Here is a 19,363-nt window from a genome sequence, read left to right as displayed (position 1 = left end):
AAGAGTGTGGATTCTATAGAATCATGAGCTAACGATAAAATGGGATATCTATAACATCTGATAAATCGTCTAAGTAATAAATATTGTGGTGAATGTCAAAAAGTCATCTGGAAGTTAAACTTTGCTTAGAACCAGTATGTTTTAATGTCATAAATCTTCCCTAAGTGGCAAATTTCAATCCTTAACATTGTACTATAACGTTTTGTTTTATCTTATTTACGACCTCAATACTTCAAGCGCATCAACAGGTGTATTACTATAGTGCGACTTTGAGGAGAACTCCTCCAGACTGAAAGTCTCGGGCTGTCTGCTGCTATGGTAAGAAGAGTGAGAGCACATTTCTAAGGGGTGGTGAAATGGAGGAAAGAAGGTGTCGATTGGTTTACTCACGACGACCTAAGCTAAGATTAAGAAAAAACTATTCACCCCAAATCCCTTTTCGAAGTGACCTTTCCTCGTAACCATAGTACCAGCAACGACGCGAAACGGGTGTTTGGAGGAGTTTTCATGAAAGCCACACTATACATGACAATTTTCACCCACACACAGTGAATTCCTCAAAAATATTTACTGTAGAAGTCTTTTATGAAGGTTTTTAACCATCCAACCTACACTCATGATCTTACTTCCGAAGACTTTTATATGGTTTAGCAGCTAAAGAAATTCCTGCATCGACATCCCTTTCCAACAGATTTGCAAACATCTGCGACACACTAACTTCATTCCCAAGGGGACAGACTGATATGATACTGGACTGCAGAAACGTATGCCAAGGTATGACAAGTTTTACAATTTTGTAGATTTTTACATATGGAAGTAATTGGAATATCTTTTAGAATAAATCTTTCCTGGAAATTAAGTTTTGTTTCTTTTTCTGTGACATTGGAGACTTACTTTCCTTGAAGTTATGGAGATAAAGTGGATTACCGCCTGATTTTAGATACGCTATGAATTCTCACAATTCCTATGAGTCTCTTTATCCAAAATTTTAGTGCAAAATTATCTGCCTCTCAAAGCAAAAAGCACAAGAATCATGATAAATATCTTTAACTTTATACATACTTTATGTAATCTTTACTCAAGAGAACTGTTACAAAATATTGAAATTGATAGGCAGGAGTAACACTTTGCATACTTCTGTTTTGAGCAAGATGGCCTACCTAGTGATATATCGATCATTTTTCAATCATTCTAAATGACTTTTTGACTACTATATACATGGTAACCTAAATTGGTTTTGGTTTTCAAATTTTTTTAACAAGAAATGATTAAGGATGAAAAATTAATTCGGTCAACAAGTTCATGTGACAGGGAATAAGTATTTTCTTCCGAAATTTTTGCCTAAGTTGAAAGCATTTTCGATAGATGGCGCTGCAAGAAGAAAAACAAAGAAAAAAAATAGAAAAATCGCATCACAAGTTTTCGAAATCTTTCAATGAAGACCACATTGCCTATTTTCGAAATAATCAAACGCAATCAAATATTATAATCGAAAGGTTGAATTTGCAAGCATCAAAAAGCTATTGTATGAAAGATTTGCATCGGCATCTGTTGGAAATATTTTGAACAAAAACCAGGAATTCAAAACTAAAACATTTAAGCCATGTAACATTCATTTTTTTGCAAGAGTTGTTTTTTACTCAACTGTTTTCTTGTTGTAAATTTTTGGAAACCTTTAGCCCAATTTAGGACACCCTGTAATAACAATAATGACTCTACGAAGAGTTGAATACAACAATGTTGGCAATCACAAAAAAAAAAATTAACAACACTCAACAAGTAGAATAATAAACACGAATAATTGGAATATTTACAAGGTGTTTATTTTTATCTTACTTTCCGAGCTATATATTTTTCTTGATCCCGTATATTTTACTCCTTTAACTAATGTCAATAACAAACTACTTCACAAGCTCTACATTGTGTTTACTTTTAGTAGTAAGCTCGTCTTTTGTTAGCATAACAATAAATGCAATTTCCATCCTTTTGAAAAATCTCTTATTCCAGTAATTAAACGTTGTTAATCCCTTCCACTCCATATATACCTACTCTTTTATTTATTCAAAAAAGTTTTTCTTTTCTAAAAAAATTTTCTTGTTAAGTAGTAATGCTGTGTTTTTTTATTATTGCAGGATTTATCGTGGTATCCTTGCTTATTTGCCTATGAATTGTGTTTTAGAAGTTTGGTAAGTAATATAAGCAGAAAGTAGACCTGATAAGCTTATTGCATAGTGAGTTTGGTTCATGAAATTTTTCTTTCGTAGATTTGTTAAGTTACTAAAAAAAGATAAACTTCTTTTTTATAATTTTGATTAAATTTTCAACTGTCAAATGACTGTTTAAGAGTCATGAGTAGCAGATGAGTTCTTTTATTTCTCAGTATTGTGCTTTTTACTAGTTTGATATTTGTCTAATCGCATAAGAAAAGTTCTTTGTCATTATTTTAGAACCTTATTATTTTTTTATTATCATCTTTTTTTAATTTTTTATTTATATTTATTTACTATTTGAATGAAAATGCGAATGCTGATTTTAACACTAACTAACTGTAGAGCATTTCATTTAAATATTCAAGGTATGAAAGAGACATTTATTCAAGACTAGATTTAAATTAATATTAGATTCTTAAATTATAATTTTTTATTATAAATCCATAATGAAACATGAAACATGAGGATTTTTTATCGATTTCCAGTGCTTCCAAAAATATGAAAAATATTTCTATAATTTAATTATAGAAAAAAATTAAGCAATCATTACGAAAACCGTTTTGAAAAACATACATTTTAAGTTGTTAAAGTTTATTCGCAATGCATATAAATGGATCTGTTTAAAACATCAAATCTTTTTAACAAAGTTAATGCATATACGCAAGAACTGGTATATATTGCATTACTTGATAATGTACAGTTTTATTCCATGATACAATATAACACTTAAACTCGCATTAAAAAATGTTAAGCTTATACACGATTTTTCACACAATTATTCTTATTAAGAAATATACAAATTAATTATTTTTCACATGATTTTTCTAATTAAGAAATATACAAATTAATTATTTTTCACACGATTATTCTTATTAAGAAATATACAAATGAATTATTTTTCACACGATTTTTCTTATTAAGAAATATACAAATGAAACTAGTTGATGAGGCAGTTTTTTATTCCTGGTGTATGCATTTCATATTATTAGCAAGAATATGATTTGGAAAATTCAGTTAATGGTGAAACTTGGTGTATCAATATATTTTAAATGAAAAAAAACTCTGATAATTTCCAATAAATAATTAAAAAATTTATTTATCAGTAATACCATTATTTATTATTACTTAAAGGTTAAATATAAAAAAATCCATTTATATTTCAACTAATAATAATTGTAAATAAAAAATTTATTAAAAAAAATATTTAATAGAAAATTAAGCGACCCAAATAGCGAATTGAATCCGAAGAGTTTAGATGTCAAGCAAGTATGTTACAACTTTACTATGTCGATGTTACAATGTTCAACCATTCTAAAATGCTCTCCTCAAAGATAAACACTTACATTTATCTTATATTAATAATACTCTAAAATTCACTTTAAAGTGAATCTCTTAAAATAGCTAACGGCATATAATAGTAAACAAACATATGAAACGCTTCCTAAAATGCAATTTCTGTTCAATTTTAAATTATTCTATTTAATATGTATTTATTTTTAAATTTGTTCTTAACAATATATAATGAATTGCTTATCTTTGTTTCAGTTTAGATAATTGCTTTTACTTGCGTAAAAAGAAAAATCAGTAAATTAGACGACAAATTTAAAGAGAGATATTTTGAATACCATAAAATAGTTTAATTCTAATGAATATTAATATTCATTCAGAACTGCGCTTAATTTCCTTACAGGTATCATTCGAAAAATTTAAATCACAAGCAAACAAGTATAAATAAAGAAACTGTTTATAAAGTATATTGAAATTTCCTCAACATTTTTAAAACAAGTGTGAATTTTCATTAAAGTTGCAAAAGAGAGTTATTTTTTGAGGTAATTTAATTTTAAAATATGATCATACTACTTTCTTTACTCAATTTATTCATTCAATTCTAGTAATAATTCATTTTAATTTGAAATAATTTATTAAAAACTTACGCTAATTTATAACAATCAAACCCTGAAGGCGATATTCTAATTCGAAATATCTTTATATTTATAATAAATATTCAATATTTAAGTTAAATATGAATTATTCAGGACCTGTGTCCGCCGAGAGCGTTTGACATTAATTTTTATTGAAATAATTTTTGATGTGTCTCTTTTTTCTTGAAACAATTAAATAAAATGAGAAAAACACTATAATAAGACTTTTTGTTATATATTTTGTCTTTCTCTATTTGCGTTAGTTTTTATTACCTATTTTTACTAATTTTAAGTTATTTTTTTAATTTGATATTTTTTTTATATTTTCTTAGATAATATAATTTTTGCCTTAGTTTAAAACTATAAAACAGTTACTTTAAATAGTTTTTAAAAATTTTTTATTTGATTTTTCAAAGCACACTTTTCTTTGAGCAATTAGGCAAAGTAGCCACTTCATAATGCTAGTAAAGCCATCATCATAAATGCTTATTCCAAGTAATACAGAGTGATTCTGAAATTATCGTTTAACCTTGATGAGAGAAAGAACTCACCATAAGGATTAAGAATTGCTTAGGAACCCATAAAAGTAAAATATCATTAGGGGGGGGGGGACATTGATTCCCAATTAAGATCTGTTTCTTCGTGTGCCTTTGAACAGATAACTTTATTGATGTAAATTATCTTAGTTTCATGTCAATTTCATGTTTTCCAATAATTGGTCTCAAAAACTGATTTTAAATTGATCTAGTATTACATTTTTGTCGTAATTTAATGATTTGGCGAACTTGTCAAGTTAGACACCAAATTATTACATTACGATAAAACGGCTAATACTGCTATCTGAATGCAATTAATGGGAATTACTATTAGAAAACATAAAATTAAGATAATTTGGATAAATAAAAGTACTTGTTCAAAGGTACGCGAAGAAAAAGCTCTTAATAGGAGAAGCATTCCTAGCGGCTTAAGATGACATTTCCGGTCAAGGGTTTCCTATGCAATTCCTAAGCCTTTTATGATGTGCTCTACTAACACTCCATGTTTATCCCACGATTTTAGAATCCTCTTGTACATGTCAAATAATAATGAATAAAATTTGAACCAAGATTAAAGACGGATGAAAATCATTCGTCATTTTATGAAACTATATAAACTTTTGTAAAAAAGCATTAACTTGTTTTGCGTAAAATATCATATTATTTTGTTTTCCTTTTCTGTTTGAAAATAATTTTTTCAAAGTTGAAGCAAAATTGTTAAATCGTTTGTTTCAAAATTTTATTTTGAACATATATTATTATGATCATAGCGTAATGAAAACGCACGTTACTAATACTTTTCAAACTGGAGTTAAATACTTTTTATTTAAAAAAGTTGCTATATTTTTTAATTTTTCCTTCTTTTTCAGAATTTATTTTTGCCCTCCATATTTGTGTAAAAAGGGCTATCTCAAATTGTTTAATGTCAAATTAATATTTAATGTTATAAATAATAAATATTGTCTTATGAACATGTGATTACCTTTATTATGTTGGCTGCCTCACGAGTACAAAAGGAGTGTAGAGATCGAAATACAAAAGTTATCCTGTTAGTTGTTCTGTTAGAATATTTTTGTACATAACGAGAGAATAAAAACTTATCATAGAACACGCTATCACGAAGTCACATTGAGGGGATGAAAATCGCGAAAAAAAGCACACTGGCTAGGAAATTTGGCGATGAAAGGGACAAGATTTCGAGTGCAAGTACCTTGATGTAACATAACTGAAAAAGTCGAATGGAATGCTTGGGAACCCTTTTCTGGCTTGCTCATTCCCCGGAACTCAATCCACGTGACTTTTTTTTTTATGGAGTCACTTTAATCCCTTAACGATCGGTTAATTTTCAAGAAAACGGTCATAAAAGTACCTATTTTGCCAAATACACGCATTTGATTAGTGCTAACACCTAGTTTAAAATAAACTAACTATCTATAATTACATTAAAAATATCCTGGTACTGCCATCTGGTGTGCAAAATGAGAAATAAAATGTTCTCTGGACAAAAGAAATGAATTAGTTTTATTCTTATTGGCGCATTACTACTGAACACTCCAGCCCGGAAATTTTACGGGAGTGAGAAATAGAGGGCGAAACCTCCACCCGTCATTTTCACGGGAGTGAGAAGGAAAGGATTAAAGCATTAATTCATGCAAATTCTGTGGACATACCAAAAAATCTCAGAGCGCGGATTATTCTCGCTTCAGCAGACATCGAAAGCACACCGGTCAACTTCGAGCACATTCAGACAACACTTTTAAGTCTATGAAGAATATGCAATGATGTCAATGGTAACACCTTGCAACAACTCTTGTTATAATTATTGAAATAAATATTTCTGTTAATGAGGAAGATTGTAGTACTGGTTTCCAGCGTGACGTTGGAACTTGTATAGGTTTTTCTGTGCTTTTCAAACCGTCAACGTGATTTGTGAAGCTATGTTCTATGATAGTTTTCCTCCCCTTGATCACCTCTCTGATAAACTGTTATCTTCCCTTTGAATTCGTGAATCGAATTTTGAGCTACCCTTTATTGAGCTCTACACAATATTCCACTTTCGAAATTTCAGAAACTTAACCATTTTTTTATTGCGATTAAACCTTTCTTTCGATTTCTGGGAAAATCCCAAACGGCAATAACAATTGCGAGAAAAATTTTGAAAACTCAATAAAGCTCGTAACTGTTGTGATTACCTGTTATTTTTAGCTAAAAGTGAATAATGTTCACGTTATAGATAGAAACACAATGATGATATGACTTTTTTCTTTTCATTTTTGTCATACATGATAAGATATGGTTTTGTTGTTGCTGTTTCATTTGTTAAACTACCTGTTATTATATTTGATGGGTTTAGGGCATTGTATTAAGAAAAGCTACATTTTTTCACAAAGGCGAGTTTGTTAAATCAAACTTCTAATTGGTTTTTCTTTTTCCAGATAGTTCCTTCACAAAATTTTAAATTTCTACTTGTTAACAGCACATAACATGTGCATACGCACATGCATAGTATTGCTAGCATGTTTTGATTTGATTTGATTTGATTTGATTTGATTTGATTTGATTTGATTTGATTTGATTGTTAACGCACCACTTAAGTTACACTTTTACTAGAGCCCACTAGAGCTACACTAGCTATATGCTTCCGTTTAGGATTCAGCACAAATGATGTTATTTATTATTATTACTGGTGCAAAGGACACTGCCACAATTTCGATCGGAAAGCAAAAAGCAGTAGTAATACCCCGCTCTTCACATCACGCTTCTCAACAATTGGGTGGCTTTTCTGTCTCTAAATCATTGAAATCATTCGAATAGCATGGGTTCAATTCCAAATAACTAATTTACTATTAAAGAAAGTGCATTACGACCAGACACTTTGCATTTATCACGGAAAATCGAATTCCTGTCCAGGTTACAGTAGCCGAAAGCTATATTCATTACAATTAGCCCAGAGCCCACCCATGGAAATCGCTAGGGACGTTCTATGGAACAATTTTAAAATGTGCCTTATTATTATATTGCCCCAAGCCCTTAAATTCATAAAAATTTTGCGTTGTAGTTTGTATAGTTAGGCTACATGAGGTTGTTATATTTGATAAGTTGTGATGTTATTACGTGATATTTTCTACTTGTTGTTACTTAGCTTGATATTATACTAATTATTATTTGAATAATCACAAGATGACTGCGTTGTACTTGAACGGACTGGGTGCTGTTGTTCAGATTGTAGGTATCTTTCCAGTTCTCCGAGGACGTTGTCGACGACGTAACTTCTCCTCGTTTGAGAGAGCGACATGGAATACAGCACTATGTCGGAATCAAAACCTTCACTTCGTTGGCGCTTCTTACAGCGACATTGCGACTTAAATTCAGATTTGAAGCGATCCTGAAAAATTAAAAAAAAATTATAACAATAATAAATAAATATCTTAAATGAAGCAATATATCGCTCATGGGTTGCAATAGTGGCACAACTCAAAAATTCAAGTTTTGAGATAAGTGAGTTTAAAGTTTTCATTGCTAAGCTAAATTCATTAGAAATGCTTTAGTTTACTTAAACGAAGATTACCTTCAAGTTGAATTATGAGTTGTGCTAGTATTGTTGCTGAAAGAATGTCTATTTCCATATTTACCCCTGTTCTTAGTCCGAAACTCGTGTTTTTTTTAGTTGTGCCACTATTGCAGCCCATGAGCGATGTTATGATTAGTAAGGGAAAGCAGATAATATAGTACCGTATTTACTTACAAACACGAGAAGAATTTCGAACTTGCTTTCAAGAAGAGTAACATATTGAATTTTTTCTTGGCCGTGTTTCGTGTTCTCAACGGTAGGGGGCAGTATTTGCAGAAGTTGTTTTACCTTTCTTTCGAAGATTTGCTATTTCTATTTTATCGTAGATTTATCGATTTTTTTTTCATTTACATCAGATTTTGACTTATTTTTTAATATAATTATTTGTTTTAGATAGCGGAAAATTCGCTTGCAAGGAGCAGCAGTTGTTTTGCAATGTTGGGCTCACTATGCGTCAAATGACTAATTTGTCAACTGAAATTAAAATGCTTAAATTTCCCAAAAACGTATCACGCCCTGAATTCAATGGAGTAATGTATTAGAAAGGAAAGATTGAAATAATTTAATAATTGTACAACCAGTTTTTTTTTGTGGCTATTAAGACATGCTTCTGGAGTATTACTGGTGTCTATAAGTCAATACGGTTTTTGAAATTTTGGAACATCGTGTTTCTAGCAAACTTAATAAAGTGAAAACATTGCCTGGGAAGTGTACCAAGGGAGCATTTTGTAAAATAGACGAATCTCTATTCTCTCATTTTTGAGGATATATGAATTTCGACACAAGCATGAGATCTATACTTACTAATTGAAGTTCGACATAAAACTTGATAATTGAAGTTCGGCATAAAACAAAAATTGTAATACCCCGTCATATTGAGGGATACCCTTCACTATCCGGTCATAGCAAGAAAAATTTTCAATTGTTGGTGGAGTCCAATAATGAGGATTAGACACACGTGTGGAAGCAATTTTTTTAAACATTTAATACTTCGCGTTTTCTCAAAAAATCACGACATTTCAGGATGATAAAAATTCAGGCTGTCAAAAATTGCGATTTAAAACTGAACACGAAAATGATTTATAATGCACTGGTGTGCAAAAATTAAGGACAAAATGGTTTTTCGAATGTAAATTTTAACAGCAGTGTTGAAATTCGATGAAAATCATACCATTAGATCTTAAAATGTAGGAATATGGGGGAGTAAACATCTTGTAAAATATGAAATCCACAGGAGCAATAAGAAACTTTATTGAAATATAAACTTAGAACACAATTGTACAAATGACCAAAGCATCAATGTTACACGGGATTGACAGGGAAATTCCATGCTGGATTTTCCTGGTCAACCCCGTATTAATGTATGGGATATGATACACTAGTATGGGATATGATATCTCTCATGCTACGCAGGATTGACTCTTGAGGAACTGCTGCCTATTCCTGTTGTAGTGCAAATCGCAGATACGGAATTGTTGCTGGCTACTGGGGTCATTCTTCCAAGCATTTCACTAGAGTGTCTCTTACGTCTTAAATCGGATTAAAATCCGAGCACCTCACCGACCATTCCATCCGTGAAATATCTTTACTCTCCAACAGTTCTATGACAGCCACTGGTGCAGAATTATCGTCCATGAAGATGAACTCAGAACCCACAGCACCTCTAAAAGTGACGCACACGAGGAAAGAGAACCTCGGTAGAATAGCGGAGACAGGAGACAGAACCACCTTGGAAGATGTAAAAATCAGTACGGGTGCTAAGCATGATCCGGCCCCATACAAGAACTCCACCTCCTCCGAATCAGTGTCTTTCGATAATGTTAGAGGAGAGATTACGTGCTTCTCGCTCTCTCCAGATATGCATGCTTCCAGAATCACTGGTCAGACTAAATTTGTTCTCTTCTGCAAAGTGTACTCTACCCCATTGCGCATCTGACCAGTTGCTGTATTCCCCGCACCAGAGTAAACGGCGTCCCCGGTGAACTGGCGTTAATGGAATACACCGTACTGGCGGTCGGGCAAACAGACCATCCTTGTTCAGTCTCCTTTGCAATTATGTTTGACTTATACTTTTACATCTACGTACATAAGGATTTGTGTATTTGATGATTAATCGATTATGAAATATGAATTGGTCAGGAATACGGAAATGGTACAGTGGCTGGAATCTGCTTGTTGTGTCATGGGTAAAATTAAATACGTATTCTTATTAATTAATCTAAAATGCCAAACGTCAAGTCAAACAGAAAAAAACAATAACACCGTAAAAGAAGAAAGTCGAAATTATTAGTTCTGTTTTAACCTGAAATCCTGTTAAAAGATTGACTATGAATGATTGGTTATTTTGCAGGATTGAAACCTGACAAATCATCATATTGACAAATCATCATCAATTGATTGCAGGGAGACGAAAAGAGGAGTTGAAAAATGATTATTACAGACACTTTTAAATTTCATCCTCTTATTAAACCAGTTTCGCATCCACACCTTACTCTATTGTAAATTGTTAGATTTTCATAACGTTTTTTTTGCTCTCTTAAATATTAATTTTTGCCTCCCAATTTGTATATTTTTGAATGTTCAAAATTCTAAAAATGCATATTAAGAATATATATGTTAAAAATACTTACAAAAATACAAAAATCATAGTACATTAACCTTTTGCTTTTCAGCGCATGACATTATAAAGTCATTCTGGTCCACTAAATGTACCAACCGTAAGAAAAGGGTTAAAGCTAATATAATAGAGAACATGATAGGTTTTATTGCGAAAGGAAGCAGGGAGGAATACAAAAACAATTCTTACTAACACTTTAAAATTTCAACTACCAATTAAACTCTTTTTTGATGTTTATTAAACATTATAAAGTCATTCTGGTCCACTAAATGTACCAACCGTAAGCAAAGGGTTAACGCGAATATAATAGAGAACAAGATAGGTTTTATTGCGAAAGGAAGCAGGGGAGAATAGAAAAACAATTCTTACTAACACTTTAAAATTTCAACTACCAATTAAACTCTTTTTTTGATGTTTATTAAACATTATAAAGTCATTCTGGTCCACTAAATGTACCAACCGCAAGCAAAGGGTTAACGCGAATATAATAGAGAACAAGATAGGTTTTATTGCGATAGGAAGAAGGGAAGAATAGAAAAACAATTCTTACAAACACTTTAAAATTTCAACTACCAATTAAACTCCTTTTTTGATGTTTATTAAACATTATAAAGTCATTCTGGTCCACTAAATGTACCAACCATAAGCAAAGGGTTAACGTGAATATAATAGGGAACAAGATAGGTTTTATTGCGAAAGGAAGCAGGGAGGAATAGAAAAACAATTCTTACTAACACTTTAAAATTTCAACTACCAATTAAACGCTTTTTTTTATGTTTATTAAATTCCCTTTCCTCTAGTTTAAATTTTCAAATTTCTATATCGTTGCTGCTTTTTCTTCCCTTAAACATTAATTTGCGACCCCCGATGCGTTTACTTTTCTCGTATGATACTGATCATAAAAACACACATTGAGGTTAATCTATAAAGAACATCCTGTAGAGTAGTAGTAAGAACTAACAAAATAAAAGTTTTGAAAATCAAAAAAAAAAAAATCTGAATTTTCCGTTTTTGCTATTTTTGACGACACCCTTAGGCGGTTTTAATTGTTTTGTAGATATTTAGTCAGAAAAACTATACATTAATGTCTTGAAACAAATGCAGATAATAGTTAAAATTAGGATCCAGGGTCGTGACGAAACTGTAAAGTTTTTCAGAAAAGATCTTAATTTTTCATGCCGCTCCTTTTCAGAAGATAACCACATGGCCAAAGTTTATTTTTTCTCTACTTTCTAAATTTTACACTAAAAATGTGAAATACATTTTTTTATGATTCAAAAGAAAGGTCGTAAAATAGCATGCTTGAGAATTTGTAATTAAAATTTAGAAAATTAGAAAAATCAATTTTTCCTTAAAAAACATTAAATGTCTTTTGTAGGGTTCTAAACAATTTGAAGGAACACAGGAACAGTAGTCCATCCTTTACCCAGCCCTGGTTATTCATGCAGTACTAAGATAAAATGATAAATGCGTTTTTGACTTCAATTCTTTAATTAAAATTTTTGAAGGTTACGGGTTAAGTCAAGGTTAGAATAAGGCATTTCATCAGAAACCATGTATTGTATCAGAAACCAATGCTTTTACATATATATTTATTACCCCTCTTTAGAGTGTTTTGCAACCTCTAAATGTAATAAATGATCTATATCTTTGAAAATATGTCAGAACGATCCTCATGGTAAAAAAATAATTAAAAAGAGCTTTTAATTTGATATTTTACGAATAAAGAAAAATTGAAAGGTAAATCTTTGTTTAAATTGTTAAAATGGAGAGTTATCAATCTTAGTCGATTAAAGTCTCAGAATCTTGATATCCTTTACATTTAATTGGCTAAAACTGATTCAAACCAATCCTATTCTGTTAAAGTCTTAACCAATATCTCAAATACAAATTATTATCTGTCAAAAAATACTATTGTAGATAATGTCGAGCAAGTTCATACGAGAAATGGACATTTACCTTTAAAAAAAAATGCTAAGAATACCGGGTGATTTTCTTTAATCTTAAAAATCATCAGATTATACTATATTCCTAGTATCAGGCGAGACTGGTAGGTACTATATCGAGCCAGGGTTATTTATGTATATCCCAATAATATATTGCTCAGCCCTTTCAAGACTGGTGAAAAGCTTTTCTTTTGGCAGCAGATTGTTTTTTCACCATTAATAATATCACGAATAATGTTTTTTTTTAAATCTGGACTCTTTCCTTGTAATTAGATCCTGGGACATTATTGTCTTATTAATTTTGAATGACTAATAAACAAACGACTACTGGGATGCATACATACCAAGTCATAAAGGTTAGGTTATTTTTATGTGATAAACTTTTAAAATCATGCAAACTATGGTTCAAAATAACGGAAAAAGGATATAAATACGGCTTTAATTATGAGATAATTTTTTTAATTCTATTTCAATTAGTTTTTTCTCAAAATAATTTTAATAATAATAAATGGTCTCAAACATGATATCAAGACAGTTTTATATTTTCTGCCAACCATCCAAATAGAAGAAGGAAAATTAAAAAGACTGTAATGTGCAAATCTAGTGTCAAAATAGCATCTATTTTGGCCGAAAGTCTACTTGGGAAGCATACGTCTTGTACGGTTTGTACGGGTTAATCAACCAAAGGAAACGTACCTTCGATTTAAACGATTAAAATTACTTAGGTCTAGTTTTAACACGATAAAGATGAAAGCATTGTGAATTCTGCGAGACTAGGATTGTTCAGACTAAGTTTCTTCTTCTTCTCAGGCAAGGTCGTCTCAATCAGTTTACACCTTCCAGATCTATTCGACGCTACATTCTCCACCTGTTAACTCCCAAGTCATTTAACCCCTTCTCCACTCTATCTAAACATCTTGTTCCATGCCCACTTTTTCTTCATCCTTCCGGCGTTTGGAAGGATTTTTAATAACATTTTCATCACTACATAGAAATACATGTCCTAGCCACCTTATTTGAGAAACCTTGATCACTTTTACTATCTTAGGTTCTTTGCATTTTTATTGTAATTTATGGTTGTAACGAATTCTCCAGGTTCCGTTTTCTATTACTGCACCAAAAATTTTTCTTAGTATATTTCTCTCAACAGTCATCTGTTTTGCTAATTGCCCAGCATTCATAGCCATTTAAATCTCTTGGTCTCGCTAGTTCTTGTACAACTGTATTTTTGTTTCACAGCTTATGTACCTATTTACATTTGAACTGGCCTCTCAATCCGTGATAGCATCTGTTAGCCACGTTGATTCTATATTTGATTTCAAATTTTGAGTCATTATTATTATTTACTATTGGGCATAAATGTAGACTAAGTTTAAACTGCTTAAAAATAAAAACTTTAGAGGTTTTTTTGTTTGTTTAGTTTTGTTTTACCGACTAAGAGTAGGACCCAGTTTTAGTCGATTAAATGTAGAAGCGTTGGATATTCTTTAAATTTTAACCGATTTTAAACCGTTTAAAGTTAGAAGCGAGTGTGAGATAGGTGTTTAAATTACTAGAATTTGCAAATCGCTTGAATCGTAATTAGAAAAACCTATAACCGGCTAAAGATTGAAGGTACTTCGGTGTTTAAATTATTAAAATTGACAAACCTGCCTGGTTAAACTTATTTTCATCTTCCGATTCTATTTTATACGTAACAGTTAAATAAAATAGTTTTTCGGTAAAACAAAATCTTAAAAAAAAACTTTTCTCTTCCTTTAAAATTCATTTGTATATATTTTTTAATTATGATTTTAATGGACCTACTTTAAAAGCTCATCTAATAGTTTTAGATATGAACATCGAATTTCCTACCTCTAATGTTTCTGATCGATCAAAAGCAATCTAAAGAATGTTGCATCCCAGGTATTCCTCCGTTTGACCTGACATCTGGTGGACGTCGAATCTACACACAAAGAATACGCACTGTAATCCTCACTTCACTTCAAATCAAAAACGAATTTTTAACAATATATTAAAGTGGAAACAATTTTAGCATGAAAAGATAACTTTTCAAAAGAGTTCCTACTACTTCTAAAATATTAAATACATGAAAAAAAAACTAATAAAATTAAAATAAAATCAAGACCTAGACTTTAAAAAATAAAATAATCTAAAAGAAATCTAGATTTAAACAAAAAAATATTTTCGTGTTCTTACGTTTTACTTCGAAATATTACACGCAATGAGGTTTTAATTCATTTAAAAATTTGTACTTCTTATAATAAATTAGCTTAATGTTTTTTTTTATCGAACTATATTTACATTTTAAATGAAGCATGTTTTACCTCAAGTTTAAAGTATTAACTGAATTTTTTTTGTTGAAGCAATATCTTTAATGAAAACTTCGAAATAAGTCACAACTGCAGCGTTAGCATTATGTTTAAAAATGTATAGCTAATATTACTAAATTCTTTGACTTTCCCTATTAGTAAATATATCATGCAAATAAACAAGATTTTTTAACTAACTTAAAATAATTAATTCAAGAGAAGCTTTACAAGATTTAAGGGGAAAAAATCAAAAACGCGTGCTTTTAAAAGGAAAAGGCAAAATGCGAAAATCCTTTCTAACAATCATTTTGTTAGCGGTTTTAACTCATTTAGATGCAATTTCTATGCTTTCAAATACCGCAGAAAGTAATTAAAGACTTTATTTGAATAGTCAGACTACTCCACTTTCGTTCATTTTGAGATATAGAGCCTTAAAGTCAATGGTGAACAATATTTTTCCTATCTAGTGTATTTCTCTATTTAACAACAACTATAAAATAGATAAACTTATTTTTTAAGAAATCGAAGTGACTTTTATAAACATGAACTTGGAGTTGAACCTAATTTTTAAAAGAGTGCAATTGGACCATTATTTAAATAGGGTTATTTACACCGAAGAGCCATTACATTATGACCACCCTGACCATGTACGACCATCTTTAGCCCTCAAACTGCTATCACCCGCCGTGGCATTGATTCCACAAGGTGCTCATAGGTAGTCTGAGGTATCTGGTACCCAGCACTCACCAACTGGTCCTGCAATTCTCTCACATTGGGAGGGGGTAGCACGAATTTGGTTTTCCAAGTAGGACCACAAATGCTCTATTGGATTAAGGTCAGGTGAATTTGGGGGCCAAGACATGACTTGAAAGTCACTGGAATGTTCCTCGACGATTCGACCCTTATGACATGGTGCATTATCCTGTTGGGAAACACTACCCCCAGCAGGAAAAACTGTTGCCATGAATGGGTGAACCTGGTCTGCAACTATGTTCAAGTAGCTTACAGACGTCAGGATTGTTCTATGAGGATTATGGGTCCTATTGCGCCCCATAAAAACATTGTTCCTGGACGAGAAACCGTGAAGCTCTGGGAGAGTCCATTGTTACAGATGGAGGGTGGTCATAATGTAATGGCTCTTCGGTGTATATTACAGGCTATAGAGTTTATTCTCATTGTATGATGTGGAAGTGTTTGGAATATGAAACTTAATACAAGTATCATATGAAATTTTATTAAGCTATATTCAACGAGATTTCGTTCATGTGAAGAAATATTTTAAGTTTGTCACATAGGGCAGTCATTTAAACAGTAAAATGAAATAAAGCAAAGTGCAATGTAGGCGAGAATTTCATGATGGTTAAAACTCCACAATTTCATGACCATTAGAATGATGGTGGTTATGTGGTGTCTTTACTTCCCGTACAAGCTAGTACCCATATTCGAAGTTGGGAAGAGGGGCTTTAAGCCCCCATTGGGATTGAATTCCAATTTATTCCATCGACAAATCAGTGCCTTAATGACTGATCAGTCGTGGCTCAAATAGAACAATCTCTTTTCAATGTTCTTGAAAATATAACGAAAAATTATCGCATTTTTTCATTCCATTTAGCATCAGGAAATGAAACAAAATATAATAGATAGGATAAAATCCTTTCCATCGACATAAGCCTGTTCTGGATAAAATTTACTCAAAATATTGACCGGACCCATTTGAAAAGTATTACGAACCTCTAAAAATGTGAAGCAATTTGCTTCTAAAGGTTTAATACTCTTTAGCAGCCACAATGCCTTGCACAATACGGAGCTGAAGTATATTTTAAATTGCATTACTTATGGTTAGACCGTAATTACAAATCTGATGTTATTCTAAAATTTGATATTTCCCGAGTCATTATTAAGTTAAATTTTTAAATATATCAGGTGAACGCAAAAGCTATCAAACAAAACTTCGCAAATTGCGAATTAAAGCAGAATACTCCCATTTTCTCTTATCGAGCGAAAATATGATCAAACAAATCATACTAACAATTTCTGATAACTCTGAGTTTTCTAAGAAAAATAATTACATTTTGCTGACCTTATATACGATATATGATTACGGGAGGATTTTTTTATGAAACAAGTATTAGATTAAAAGTTTTGAATCCAGTGGGTATCAGAATTTAATAGTATCGAACAATTTTCTCACGGATACGATTCGAGACATTTGAGCAAATAGCTTATTTGATTTAAAAGCATAAGTCCTTCTATATTTATCTAATATTTACGATCCTTTACAAAAAACCTCTGATTTAATTATTATTTAAATTTTTTTTTTTTTTTGGAAAGCGATTAAAAATANTTTTTTTTTTTTTTTGCTTATTCACATAATTTTTCGACTTTGCAAAATATATTAGTTTATTCCATTGAAAACTAAAACTTCGTGATCAAGAAGAAAATTACTTTAGATTTTATTTGAAATTTTTATTTTTTATTTTTAGGACTTTTAAGCTAAAATTTCTTTTAAAAAAAATAAGTAATTAAAAAATGCAATTATTTAATTAAAAATCATTATTTTTCCTTAAGACTTGCACTAAAGATAGATTCTTTACCATATAAATATGGTATTAAAGATTCACAGTTCAGTTACTGTCATAATTTTCTGGGGTCGAACAACTTTCATAGCTGTGATTAGAACTATTTAGGGATAAAATAATTTGATTTTCTTGCATATTTATTCAAGTAATATGTTACTTTACAGAAAACCTCTATTTTAGTTATCATTTTAAAATCTAGGTCCTGGGTTCGAATCCCGGGCAAATCATGGATGTTTCTTTCTCTCTGTGTGTGTGAAGTGTGTGAATGTGACCCGCCCTATAAACGGGTTGTGATTGTGTGACTGGCGTGGCAGAAGTCGAATTCTTGGCCATAGATGGCGCCACTGAAAAACAGGAACAATCGCACCCCCACTGCCTATACGACAAAAAACAAAAAAACTTTTTTTAAATTCGCAAATTAGTTCAGTTTTTATTGACCAAAAATTAAAACGTTATTTTCATGAAAAAAACTATTTAAGATTTTATTTGAAACATTTTTTTAAGACTTTTAAACCAAAATTTCTTATAAAATTAAGTAAATAAAATAAAGCATTCCTTTAATTAAAAATCATTAATTTTTCTCATGAATAATGTTGAAGTATGATTCTTAATGAAATAAATATGATATTGGATATTCACAGTTCAGTTGGTTTTTTTATTTTCTATGGTCGAACAACTTTATCATGGCTATGATTCGATCTATTTAAGAGTGAAACAATTTGATTTCCTGCCATGTATCGTCATGTATTTATCTTATATGTATGATACTTTACAGAAAATTTCCGTTTCAGTTATTATTTTAAAAGCTTTTATCATATAATTTCTTATTTATTTAGTTTTTAAAATGCACAATTTAGAGCAGTTTTTCTCGACTAAAAACTAAAACTTTATTTTTCAGGAAAAAACTATTCTAGATTTTATCTGAAGTACTTTTTCTTTATTTTCTGAAACAATTAAACTCAAATTTATTAGTAAAAATAAGTAAATGAAATGAAATGTTACAAATCAATAACTTTTCGCACGACTAGTGTTAACGATAATGATTCATAACGATACAAATATGATACTGAAGATCTAGAGTTTTGTGTCGCAAGTTGGTGTCGTAATTTGCCGTTAATGCCGTAATTTGCTTCGGTCGACATGTTTTTCTATTCAAGCATTTGAGCGAATAACTTATTTGATTTCCTGGTATATATCGTGATGTATTTATCTAATATTTACCATCCTTTATAGAAAACTTCTATATTAATTGTTATTTTATAGCTTGTTTGCTTATTCACATAGTTTTTGAGCTCAAAACTTATTTTTATTTATTCGGTATTATTAAAAACTAATTCGATATTTATTCTTTATTTATTAAAAACTAAAACTTTACTTTCAGGAAGAAAACTATTTTAAACTTAATTTGTAGCAGCTTTTTTATTTTATTTTCAAAAAAATTTAAAATTAAAATTGCCTGGAAAATAAGTAAATAAAATAAAGTTTTCCTTTAATTACAAATCAATTATTTTTCTCAATACAATTGCTAAGGAAAAATTCTGAACGAAATAAATATGATATTGAGAATTCGCAGTTCAGTTGCTGTCATAATTTGCTAGGGTCGAACAACTTTGATATAACCACGATTAGAGTTATTTCAGCATAACCCGATTTAAATTTGCTATCATATA

At 30.7% G+C, this 19,363-nt stretch overlaps 1 protein-coding gene across 1 annotated transcript in view; it reads right to left on the bottom strand.

Annotated features, from left to right (window-relative positions):
- Window positions 1-7,007: 7,007 nt before the first annotated feature.
- The window catches only part of LOC107436133 (RYamide receptor-like), an 80,954-nt gene continuing 68,598 nt past the window's right edge, over window positions 7,008-19,363 (bottom strand). The window contains exon 4 of the mRNA XM_016047713.3: window positions 7,008-8,053. Coding sequence (XP_015903199.3) covers window positions 7,823-8,053 — 231 coding nt within the window. The 3' untranslated portion in view covers window positions 7,008-7,822. The remainder of the gene's footprint in view (window positions 8,054-19,363) is intronic.

This window comes from Parasteatoda tepidariorum, chromosome 3, assembly GCF_043381705.1.
Source record: "Parasteatoda tepidariorum isolate YZ-2023 chromosome 3, CAS_Ptep_4.0, whole genome shotgun sequence".
NCBI classification, from domain to species: Eukaryota; Metazoa; Arthropoda; class Arachnida; order Araneae; family Theridiidae; genus Parasteatoda; species Parasteatoda tepidariorum.
Note: the sequence above shows the minus strand (reverse complement) of the source record. Positions and strands in the feature narration are given on the sequence as shown.